This window comes from Rhinopithecus bieti, unplaced genomic scaffold, assembly GCF_001698545.2.
Source record: "Rhinopithecus bieti isolate Rb0 unplaced genomic scaffold, ASM169854v2 scaffold_33937, whole genome shotgun sequence".
Taxonomy (NCBI): Eukaryota; Metazoa; Chordata; class Mammalia; order Primates; family Cercopithecidae; genus Rhinopithecus; species Rhinopithecus bieti.
The window spans coordinates 873,652-883,831 of record NW_016814873.1 but is presented as its reverse complement, the minus strand read 5'-3'; the positions used below and the strand labels follow the sequence as shown (position 1 = coordinate 883,831).

The 10,180-nt window shown below is 49.4% G+C and overlaps 2 protein-coding genes across 5 annotated transcripts in view; both read right to left on the bottom strand.

Moving 5' to 3' along the window:
• PMF1 (polyamine modulated factor 1) overlaps positions 1-599 on the bottom strand; it is a 34,003-nt gene extending 33,404 nt beyond the window's left edge. For all 3 annotated transcript variants that reach the window (XR_001881540.1, XM_017852454.1, XM_017852455.1), the window contains exon 1: positions 315-599. Coding sequence is in view for 2 of the 3 variants with exons in the window: in XM_017852454.1 (XP_017707943.1) it covers positions 315-475 (161 nt within the window). In the remaining variant the exon portion in view is untranslated. The remainder of the gene's footprint in view (positions 1-314) is intronic.
• A 98-nt stretch (positions 600-697) lies between these two features.
• SLC25A44 (solute carrier family 25 member 44) overlaps positions 698-10,180 on the bottom strand; it is a 20,333-nt gene continuing 10,850 nt past the window's right edge. For both annotated transcript variants that reach the window (XM_017852449.1, XM_017852450.1), the window contains exons 3-4: positions 5,457-5,584; positions 698-3,233 (exon numbers count right to left, since the gene is read on the bottom strand). In XM_017852449.1, coding sequence (XP_017707938.1) covers positions 3,042-3,233; positions 5,457-5,584 — 320 coding nt within the window. In that variant the 3' untranslated portion in view covers positions 698-3,041. The remainder of the gene's footprint in view (positions 3,234-5,456; positions 5,585-10,180) is intronic.

The following is a 10,180-nucleotide window of genomic DNA, read 5'->3' as shown; positions in this document are numbered from 1 at the left end:
AAAAAAAAAAAAAAAAAAAAAAAAAAACCCTGCTCTAATTTGCAATGGCTCTCTCTCTCCTCCCAGCCACCTGAAGCTTTAGTGAAAACGGGGCTTCCTGGAGGAAAGAGTACCTAGCTATCCCCCGCTACAGATTATCGGTGCGTGAATACCCTGATTCCTCCGGCTCAGAATTTGACTGGGTCGCCTGGTCCGACTGCCCCGCCCCCGCCGTGGACCTACGTGACCGCGCGCCGGCCTGCGACCGTCCTGATCTCGCGGGATTTGAGCTTCGGTGCGGACAAACCCTCCCACCGCGGCTCCCTCCACTTTACCTGCCGGCGGCGACCAGCTTCTGAAGAAAAGTGTCCACCATGGTGTCGAGGAGCTTCACCCTCGAAATGGTAGTGCCGGGTGGCACAGACTCTGGAGACGACCCCTCATGCCTTTTTTCCTCACAGCCGCCGCCTAGATTGGCGCTGCTTGCTTCGGCCATGTTGAAGTTGAACCGCCAAATCTAACTGGCCCGGCCTCCCCGCCCGCCGGAGTTCCCGATTGGCCGCTCCCACGACGGGCGCCTCCGATTGGAAGCGGTAGAACGTCTGTCACCGAGCAGGACGGGGGCGGGAAAGTCATCGGAGGCTGAGTGTCGCAGAAAGGGGAGGCTTTGCGCGGTGGGATGTCCGCGACCCGAAAAATATGCGCAAGCGAAAGCTCAGGAGCTCAATAAAAACTTTTAATTACACTTCAGAGACTTCCTACAGTGCAACAGTGAATATTCACAAGAGTCCATTTCATCAAACGTTCAGAGAGTCTGCCTTTTCATTCTCAGTGCTCCAATCAGGTTTCCTGTCTTGGCCAGTCTCCCAGAGGTTTCTTTTAGCTTTGGTTACCGACCAAAACTCCAGTTTAGGGAGAATGGAAGTCCACAGTCCCATTCCCCACCAAAATATATTTCAGTCAAACCCAATCGCAGTCCCTAAAGAATTAGGAAAGTATGGGCCAAGGGTCCCTTTAATTATACACACATCACCCTTAAAACTGCATGTGTGTACGAGAAACAAATAAAACACAAGAGGGGCTGTAAAATACTGCACAAAACAAAACAGAAGGAAAGTCTTGGGGGAGAAACACTTAAGACGCGAGTGGCAGGATCCTACCTCCCGTCCGAGACACTTTCCCCATTGCCACTTTCCCCACTGCGCCATGGTGAGGAAGGACTGAAGTCTCTAGGGTCTCTAGAGGTCTTGCTAGGATGAGCTTACAGAGATGGTGGGGGAGGGGGCCCCACTGCTTCCATTATATTTGTGGTTCTCAGGGTAAAGCGGTGAGGAGGGGCAGGAAGATTCAGAATGACTGGTGGGTCCAACCCTTTGGATGTGAACATTCCTGGATAGAAACTGGAGGACTCTCTTGACAACGTGCAGGAAGGGATTAACAAAAATAAAATCAAGTGAAAGGGGAAAACCCTCGATAAGATCAAGATGGACAGTGGTGGCGGTGAAGGTAGAGAAGCGGTTTTCACAACCTGTTCTGGCCAGGGTGGAAGAGTGTGCGGCAGCTATGAAGAAATACCAAGGCTTCAGGTAGCTAGCACCTTTCAAATCGGCACCACGGCCTTTCCCGGGGGGCGGGACCAAGAGTTTGGAGGATCATCCAGGTCAAACGTCTCAGGTAGAAATGCAGGGTTTGACATGCCTTCTCTATTTGCTGCACCTCTCTACCTGCAACACAGGCTTGGGGGGAGTAGCAGTAGGGAGGATGAGGCAGGGAAGAAGGAGCACTCCTCTTCTAGCTCCTGAGGAGAGCATCAGATAATCTTGGCAGTATCAGGCTGGTAAATGCAGTGGTCCTTGTATTGGGTGACTTTCTGAACTGCTCTTTATGTTCTTCCAGTATCCCTCCACAGGGTAACATGACTGGGATGACTACGCATCCAGTGATGTGGATCTTAGAGATCGCCATAGTGAGACAACACTTGTTGCCGTAAGTCTGAGTGATTGGGGTATTTATGTGTATGTTATGGCCGCCTGGGGCAGAGAATCTCCCCACTGCCCTCTCCTAGGTTTGGCTCTGCTGGCCTGGGTAGATGTGCTGGGGAACACATGCCCTCTTGTTGCCTTCTAGATCAACTGCTTTCTCGACCTGACTTCTCAAGGTAGTGCTTCAAGTCCAGTGCACCCAAGACAGCCTGACCCACTTAGAACTGTGCCCACCACGGGAGTCCTCTGGGCCAGGGGATGCCCCAGCTTAGACTCTCCTGGGGCTCCTGAGACTGAAGGGACAGGGAACTAGAATTGAGGAAAAAGTTACATTACATTTTTCTACCTGTCTTAGGACGGGGGTGAGCTCTGACAGCAGGATTGGCGCTTTAGCAGGACTAATAGCCTGGTTCATAGATGTTAACACACACACACACACACACACACACACACACAAAATAAAAGTATCAACATTTCTCCCCAACCTAATAACCCCTCCAAAGAGAGGACGAGTGCTCTGGAGAACCAGAGATTTTTTGTTGCTCCTACTCCCTGTGCAAATAAGTGCCTGGCACCTTAGCCCCAAGAGCAGGGAAAAGCAGAGTCATCTAGTGGGCAGCTCGGTCCCAAAATAAAAATAAGCAAGGCTAAGAGATGAAGGGAGAGAGGGCTGATAGCAGCTGCTTGGAATCTGGGCTGAAAGCCCAAGAGGAAGAACCAGTGGTAGTAAGCAAGCTCTATGTACAGCTCTTCTCAGGGTCTCAGGGACACAGACGGAGGGGGAAGCCAGAAGAAGGGCTAGCAGGTGGGGGTGGGGCCTTTAGGCCAGTATGGAATACAGGGACTGAGTGAGGGAGCCCAGCTAAGAAGAGAATTTTAAATAGTGGGGGCAAGGGATCCAGGTGTGGAGCCTCTTCAGCAAGAGCAGTTCAAAGTCTCCATCCCTATCCCAGATAGGCCACCTGGCCCAGGGCAGGGCTGGGTGTGTGGTGGGGGCATCTGGAGAGGGTGCCATCCTCTCCACTCTGCCCCTGACCCACGGTAGTGTGGAAAACAGCAGGCTTCTCTCCCCACCACTGGTTACCAGTGTCTCGAGTCCACCAGCTCAGGTCGGAGGCTAAGTTTCTTGAGGCTCTCATAGCCCACCACAATGACAATGGTGGAAGGTGTGGCTGAGATGATTCTGGCTGAGAGGCCCTTCATGAGGCCCCAAGGCCCTTCTTCTGCCATCAGTTGTCTGAAGGTCAGGATGATGGAGTTCTTACCCTCAACCTGGAAAAATCAACACAGTGGAGGGCTGTGTTGTCTGTAGTCAGAGCCCGTCTGCTCAATCTCCCTCGGCCTTAGGCTAAAGTGGGGAGAACTAGACTCAGACGTCGGAAGGTGTGGATTCTGCTTGTGAGGGATGGTACGGCAGAGTGATTTAGTATAAGCCCTGGTGCCTGACTGCCTAAGTTTGAATTCTGCTCCCCAGCCTACTAACAACATAACATTGGGTAATTTAACAATTTGTGTCCCAATTTCCTCAAATATAAAAGAGTGATAATAGTACCTGCACCATGAGGTTGTTATAAGCAAGAAAGAAAATAATATTCATAAATACTAAAACAGTGGTGGCAGATCGTTTCAGTGTACAATAAATGTTAACTATCATAGATATCATGAGATAATCTATGTAGGTATGAGTCTTTGAACTGGATGTTGCTCTTTGGTCTCAGGGAGGCTGGGTTAAATCCTCTCTAAGACCCTCTGCAGCTCTGCCAGTCTGATTTTGATTCTGATCGTTTCAATCCCTCGAAGTTCTAGAGCTGGAACCTTCCTCTCCATCTCTGCCATCTCTCACACACCCCGTGAACAAATACAGGCATCTTCCCTATCACACTGAAAGCTTGGCCAAGCAGAAATCACTTCTCTCTTCTTTCTCAACAGTTCCACACCCTCCCTGACCCCTAAACTATACCTTTATAAACCACCCCTCAGCCCCTTGGCCAATACAGGACAGATGCACTCCTTGTTCATACTGCCCCTTATATGATATGACCTTCACAAGGTATCCCAGCCATGGCTAAGAACATCTCCTGCTTCCGCCCCACCTCCTTCAGCACCCTCCTACAAACTCCCTTCTTCCTCTCCAATACTCTCTCCTGTGACCATCTCTGCTTCCCTAACCCTTCTACTTTTTCCACAGCCATGTCAAGGACTTTTTCACCTATGCCTCTGGGTCTTTCCAGCCTGGAAGCTCCTCAAAGTAGAGACCTGTCCTTTCCCTTGGATCTCCTCCTAGATCGCCCAGAATAAAGCTCAGGAAAGAATGAGGACTGACCCTGTGTGCTTTATTATTTGCAAACCAACCAGATGCCAGTGTATTCATTTTCAAATGAGGGGGCATTCTTTCCTAGAAACAAAAATACCTATATTTATTACTTATCTCCTTCCCAACATCCTGGTACTAGGGAAGCTGATTTTATCCCTAACCTGTTAAGGCTATTTTCCTTCCCTGCTCCCCTCACCATAACCCAGTGACTTCATTCTCTTGTACAACTTTGATTCTCTACCTCAAATCAGACATAAAACTTTATATGGCAACACCTACTATTTGCATATTACATATCATCATTCAGATTCTATTTCCTTGGTCTAAGTGCTGTGTAACTGTCTTTAAGCTGACTGAAGACAGGCATTACTAAGGGCTTTGTCAGGGTTTTGCTGCATCCACACCATAAAATCTGTGAAACCTATTTAAGAAAAGTCACTCTCATAATCCATAAAGAACTTACGGCCTACTGGAAAAACCAGACAGACTTATGAATTAACTGAAATCAATATTGCTTATAATCACAAACCTGCAAGGTAAAGGAAAGAGTTGTTGACAGGCTATGCTAATAGGCTATGGAATAGGACTCCAGTAAAGGCTGGAAGAAACCAGTAAGATTTCCTGGAGGTATGGGCATGTGATGGAGGAGAGGTATGCAAGGTAGCAGACAGAGTGAGAAGCCTTCCAGGTACTTTTAAGTGCTGGGCGGGCTTTTTTTTTTTTTTTTTGAGACAGAGTCTCACTCTGTCACCCAGGCTGGAGTGCACTGGTGTGATTTCGGCTCAATGCAACCTCCACCTCTGGGTTCGAGTGATTCTCCTGCCTCAGCCTCCTGAGTAGCTGGGACTACAGGCACATGCCAACACACCCAGCTAATGTTTTATTTTTACTAGAGACAGGGTTTCACCATGTTGGCCAGGCTGGTCTCGAACTCCTGGGCTCAGGTGATCTGCCCACCTTGGCCTCCCAAAATGCTGGGATTACAGGAGTGAGCCACTGCACCTGGCTGTGGGCTGGCTTCTGTAGATGCTAAGCACATAGAAGGGGCTTAGATGTTCAGGAGAAGACGGACTGGACTAGAGGGCCAGGAAACAAAGAGGTCAGGGCAACACTGGAGGACTTGAAGGTCATGCTTCTAATGGTTTCTCCAGGAGGAGGGTGAGGGAAGTGGCCAGTCTTACCTGCACGCGGGTTCGTATGACATCCATGGGATTGGTGAGGATGGAGGCAGTGGCTGCAGCCAGGGGCCCTGAGACGGCTTGGAAGACAATGTGAGGGCACTCCTTAGGACACAGGTAGGAGAGCTGCTCTGGAATCCAGGGAAAGACAACGGCTCAAGACACAAGGCACCACCGGTCTGGCCTCACTGTGCTTGCTGCTTCTACCAGGTGGCTTTCCCAACCCAGACCAGCCCTCCGCTCTTCGCCACCTTAGACACCTAACTCCTATCTTTTATTTTCTCTGCTTCCTTCAAAAAATTATTAAGTCTCAGGCCCTTTCCAGGAGTCATCTTAGAAATATCACCCATTTATTTTGATTGATTTTTTTTTTTCGAGACAGGGTCTTGCTGTGTCACACAGGTTGGAGTGCAGCGGCATGATCATGGCTCACTGCAGCCTCACTCTCCCGGGCTCAAGCAATCTTCCCATCTCAGCCTCCCCAGTAGTTGGGTCTATAGGCTTATGCCACCATGCCCAGCTAATTTTTTAAAAAATGTTTTGTAGTGCCGGCCGCGGTGGTTCACACCTATAATCCTAGCACTGTGGGAGGCCCAGGCGGGCGGATCACAAGGTCAAGCGATCAAGACCATCCTAGCTAACACGGTGAAACCCCGTCTCTACTAAAAATACAAAAAATTAGCTAGGCGTGGTGGTGGGTGCCTGTAGTCCCAGCTACTCGGGAGGCTGAGGCAGGACAATGGCGTGAACCCGGGAGGCGGAGCTTGCAGTGAGCCGAGATCGCGCCACTGCACTCCAGCCTGGGTGACAGAGCAAGACTCCGTCTCAAAAAAAAAAAAAAAAAAAATTAGCCAGGCATGGTGGTGGGCGCCTGTGGTCCCAGCTACTCGGGAGGCTGAGGCAGGAGGATGGCGTGAACCCAGGAGGCAGGGAGATTGCAGTGAGCGGAGATCGCGCCACTGCACTCCAACCTAGGCGACAGAGCNACACGGTGAAACCCCGTCTCTACTAAAAATACAAAAAATTAGCTAGGCGTGGTGGTGGGTGCCTGTAGTCCCAGCTACTCGGGAGGCTGAGGCAGGACAATGGCGTGAACCCGGGAGGCGGAGCTTGCAGTGAGCCGAGATCGCGCCACTGCACTCCAGCCTGGGTGACAGAGCAAGACTCCGTCTCAAAAAAAAAAAAAAAAAAATTAGCCAGGCATGGTGGTGGGCGCCTGTGGTCCCAGCTACTCGGGAGGCTGAGGCAGGAGGATGGCGTGAACCCAGGAGGCAGGGAGATTGCAGTGAGCGGAGATCGCGCCACTGCACTCCAACCTAGGCGACAGAGCGAGACTCTGTCCCAAAAAAAAAAAAAAAAGTTTTGTAGAGACGGGGTCTCACTATGTTGTGCAGGCTGGTCTTAAACTCCTGGACTCAAGCAATCCTCTCACCTCAGCTCCCAAATTACAGGTGCGAGTCACTGCACCTGGCCAACATCATCCATTTAAACAGGACAAGATTCCTTAGAGAGGGAATACATTGAGTAACTTTGGTAGGATACATTAAAAACCAGTGACATGGCCAGGGAGTGGTGGCTCAAGCCTGTAATCCTAGCACTTTGGGAGGCCAAGAAGGGTAGATCACTTGAGCCCAGGAGTTTGCGACCAGACTGGACAACATGGTGAAACTCCTCCTCTACCAAAAATACAAAAATTAGCTGGGCATGGTGGCGCAGGCCTGTAGTCCCAGCAACTTGGGAGGCTGAAGTGGGAGGATCGCCTGAGTCCTGGAAGTAGAGGCTGCAGTGAGCCCTGATCACGCCACTGCACTCCAGCCTGGTCGTCAGAGTAAGACCCTGTCTCAAAGAAAAATTAAAGCTGGATGTGGTGGCTCACGCCTGTAATCCCAGCACTTTGGAAGGCAGAGGTGGGCAGATCACCTGAGGTCAGGAGTTTGAGACCAGCCTGGCCAACATGGTGAAACCCTGTCTCTACCAAAAATACAAAAATTAACCAGACGTGGTGGTGCACACCTGTAATCCCATCTATTCGGGAGGCTGAGGCAGGAGAATCACTTGAACCCACAAGGCAGAGGTTGCAGTGAGCTGAGATTGCACCACTGCACTCCAGCCTGGGTGAGAGAGCAAGACTCCATCTCAAAAAAAAAAAGAGAGAGATTAAAATTAAATAAAACCAGTGACACTGGGAACCAAGTGGGTCAGTCTTTTGTTGCATACTACATACCCTTAACTTTTGAATTTTGAAACATGTGCATGTTTTTAAAAATAAAAACAATATTAAAATAGAAAGTCACATCCTGCAAAGAGCACTTTTCTCCAGCTTATATCAAGAAAGAAAATTCATCTTTCAAAATGCTAATGAAGATAGAATGGTACCCAGGTTAACCCATCCCAGTACCACTGAGAAGTCTACCTGCAATTGAATTTTCTTTTTACTCTCTCTGGAGGTGAAAGACAACATGTTCATTCATTTATTCAACAAAGATTTATTGAGCGACTACCATGAGCTGGTCATCTTGGGTCCTGAGGATTTAACAGTAAATAAAAAAGCCCCAAATTCCTGTGCTTAGGAAATTTATATTCTAGTGTGAAGAGATAATAAACAAATAAAAAAGCAAAATACACAGCTATGTCAGCAGGTATGTGCTATACATAAAAATAAAGCAGGAAAGGGAGATAGGGAGGCCAAGGGTGGAGGGGAAGGGGTTGCCATTTTATCTTTTATTTTTTTTCTCAGACCTCTCAGGGATAAAGGATGAAAGCCCATTTCAAGAAGGTGAACTCTGAGCAAAGACCTGAAGGAGACAGTGCAAGCCACATGGATCTGTGGACAGAGCTTTCAAAGAAGGGATAACATTCTATGCAAGGGTCCTGAGGACAAGCATACAGCAAGTGTTCGAGGGGCAGCCAAGTCCAGTACCCTGGAGCAGCATGAGTAAGGGAAGGAACAGCATATGAGATCCAAGAGGTAAGTCACTTAGGATTTTCTCTTCTATAGTTCAGTTGTCATACCTTTCAGAATTTTTTCCTCAGCCGGACACGGTGGCTCACGCCTGTAATCCCAGCACTTTGGGAGGCAGAGGCAGGCGGATCACCTGAGGTCGGGAGTTTGAGACCAGTCTGACCAACATGGAGAAACCCCATCTCTACTAAAAATACAAAATTAGCCAGGTGTGATGGTGCATGCCTATAATTCCAGCTACTCGGGAGGCTGAGGCAGGAGAACTGCTTGAACCCGGGAGATGGAGGTTGCAGAGAGCCAAGATCACACCATTGCATTCCAGCCTGGGCGACAAGAGTGAAACCCCGTCTCAAAAAAAAAAAAATTTTTTTTTTTCCTCATGCTCCTAGTTTTAGTTTGTGGCCAGGAGAAGTAGGGAGGTGGAAGCTGGCAGGGCAGAAATGAGAGCTTCCAAGTCTCAGGTGGCATGGCAGAATTCCCTAAACCTCACCAGAACCACCTCTTCCCCAGTTCTAATTACTGTCTTCCCCAGAATCAGCATACAAACAGAAACAAAGTGAACTAGTGGCTCAGCCTCACTGGTGTCCTGTTTCTCCCAAGAATAAGGCATTTTGCAATCATTAAACTATAGCATCTGGGCCAGGCATGGTGGCTTACGTCTTTTGAAGGCTGAGGTGGGTGGATCACTTGAGGTCAGGAGTTCAAGACTAGCCTGGCCAACATAGTGAAACCCCGTCTCTACTAAAAATACAAAAAATTCACCGGGTGGGGCAGCGGGCACCTGTAATCCTACCTACTTGATAGGCTGAGGCAGGAGAATTGCTTGAACCCGGGAGTTAAAAGTTGCAGTGAGCCAAGATCATGCCATTGCACTCCAGCCTGGGCAACAACAGTAAAACTCTGTTGGAAACAAACAAAAAAAAAACAACTGTAGCATCTGAACTGGCACTGCCTGCCTCCTTGGGCCTGTCTATTATGGCCTTCAGGCCTGCAAGCTATAGCAGGATCCAGACTCCAATTTTAATCATGCACATATGCCATTTTCCTGGGGCTTGGGGAGAAGATGAAACACAAAAGCAAGAAAGTGGTAGAAATAACTCCATGTCAGACAGGGCATGGTAGCTCACACCTGTAATCCCAGCGCTTTGGGAGGCCGAGGCAGGCGGATCACCTGACATCAGGAGTTTGAGACCAGTCTGGCCAACATGAAGAAACCCCATCTCTACTAAAAAAACAAAATTAGCCAGGCGTGGTGGCTCATGCCTGTAATCCCAGCTACTTGAGAGGCTGAAGCAGGAGAATCGCTTGAACCTGGGAGGTGGAGGTTGCGGTAAGCCTAGATCACACCATTGTACTCCAGCTTGGGCAACAAGAGCGAAACTCCATCTCAAAAAAAAAAGAAGAAGAAGAAAGGGCCGGGCGCGGTGGCTCACGCCTGTAATCTCAGCACTTTGGGAGGCTGAGGCGGGTGGATGACAAGCTCAGGAGATCAAAACCATCTTGGCTAACACGGTGAAACCCCGTCTCTACTAAAAATACAAAAAACTTAGCTGGGCATGGTGGCGGACAGCCCGTAGTCCCAGCGACTCTGGAGGCTGAGGCAGGAGAATGGCATGAACCCAGGAGGTGGAGCTTGCAGTGAGCCAAGATCGTGCCACTGCACTCCAGCCTGGGCGACAGAGTGGGAAAAGGGAGGGAGGGAGGGAGGGAGGCAGGGAAGGAAGGAAGGAAGGAAGGAAGGAAGGAAGGAAGGAAGGAAGGAAGG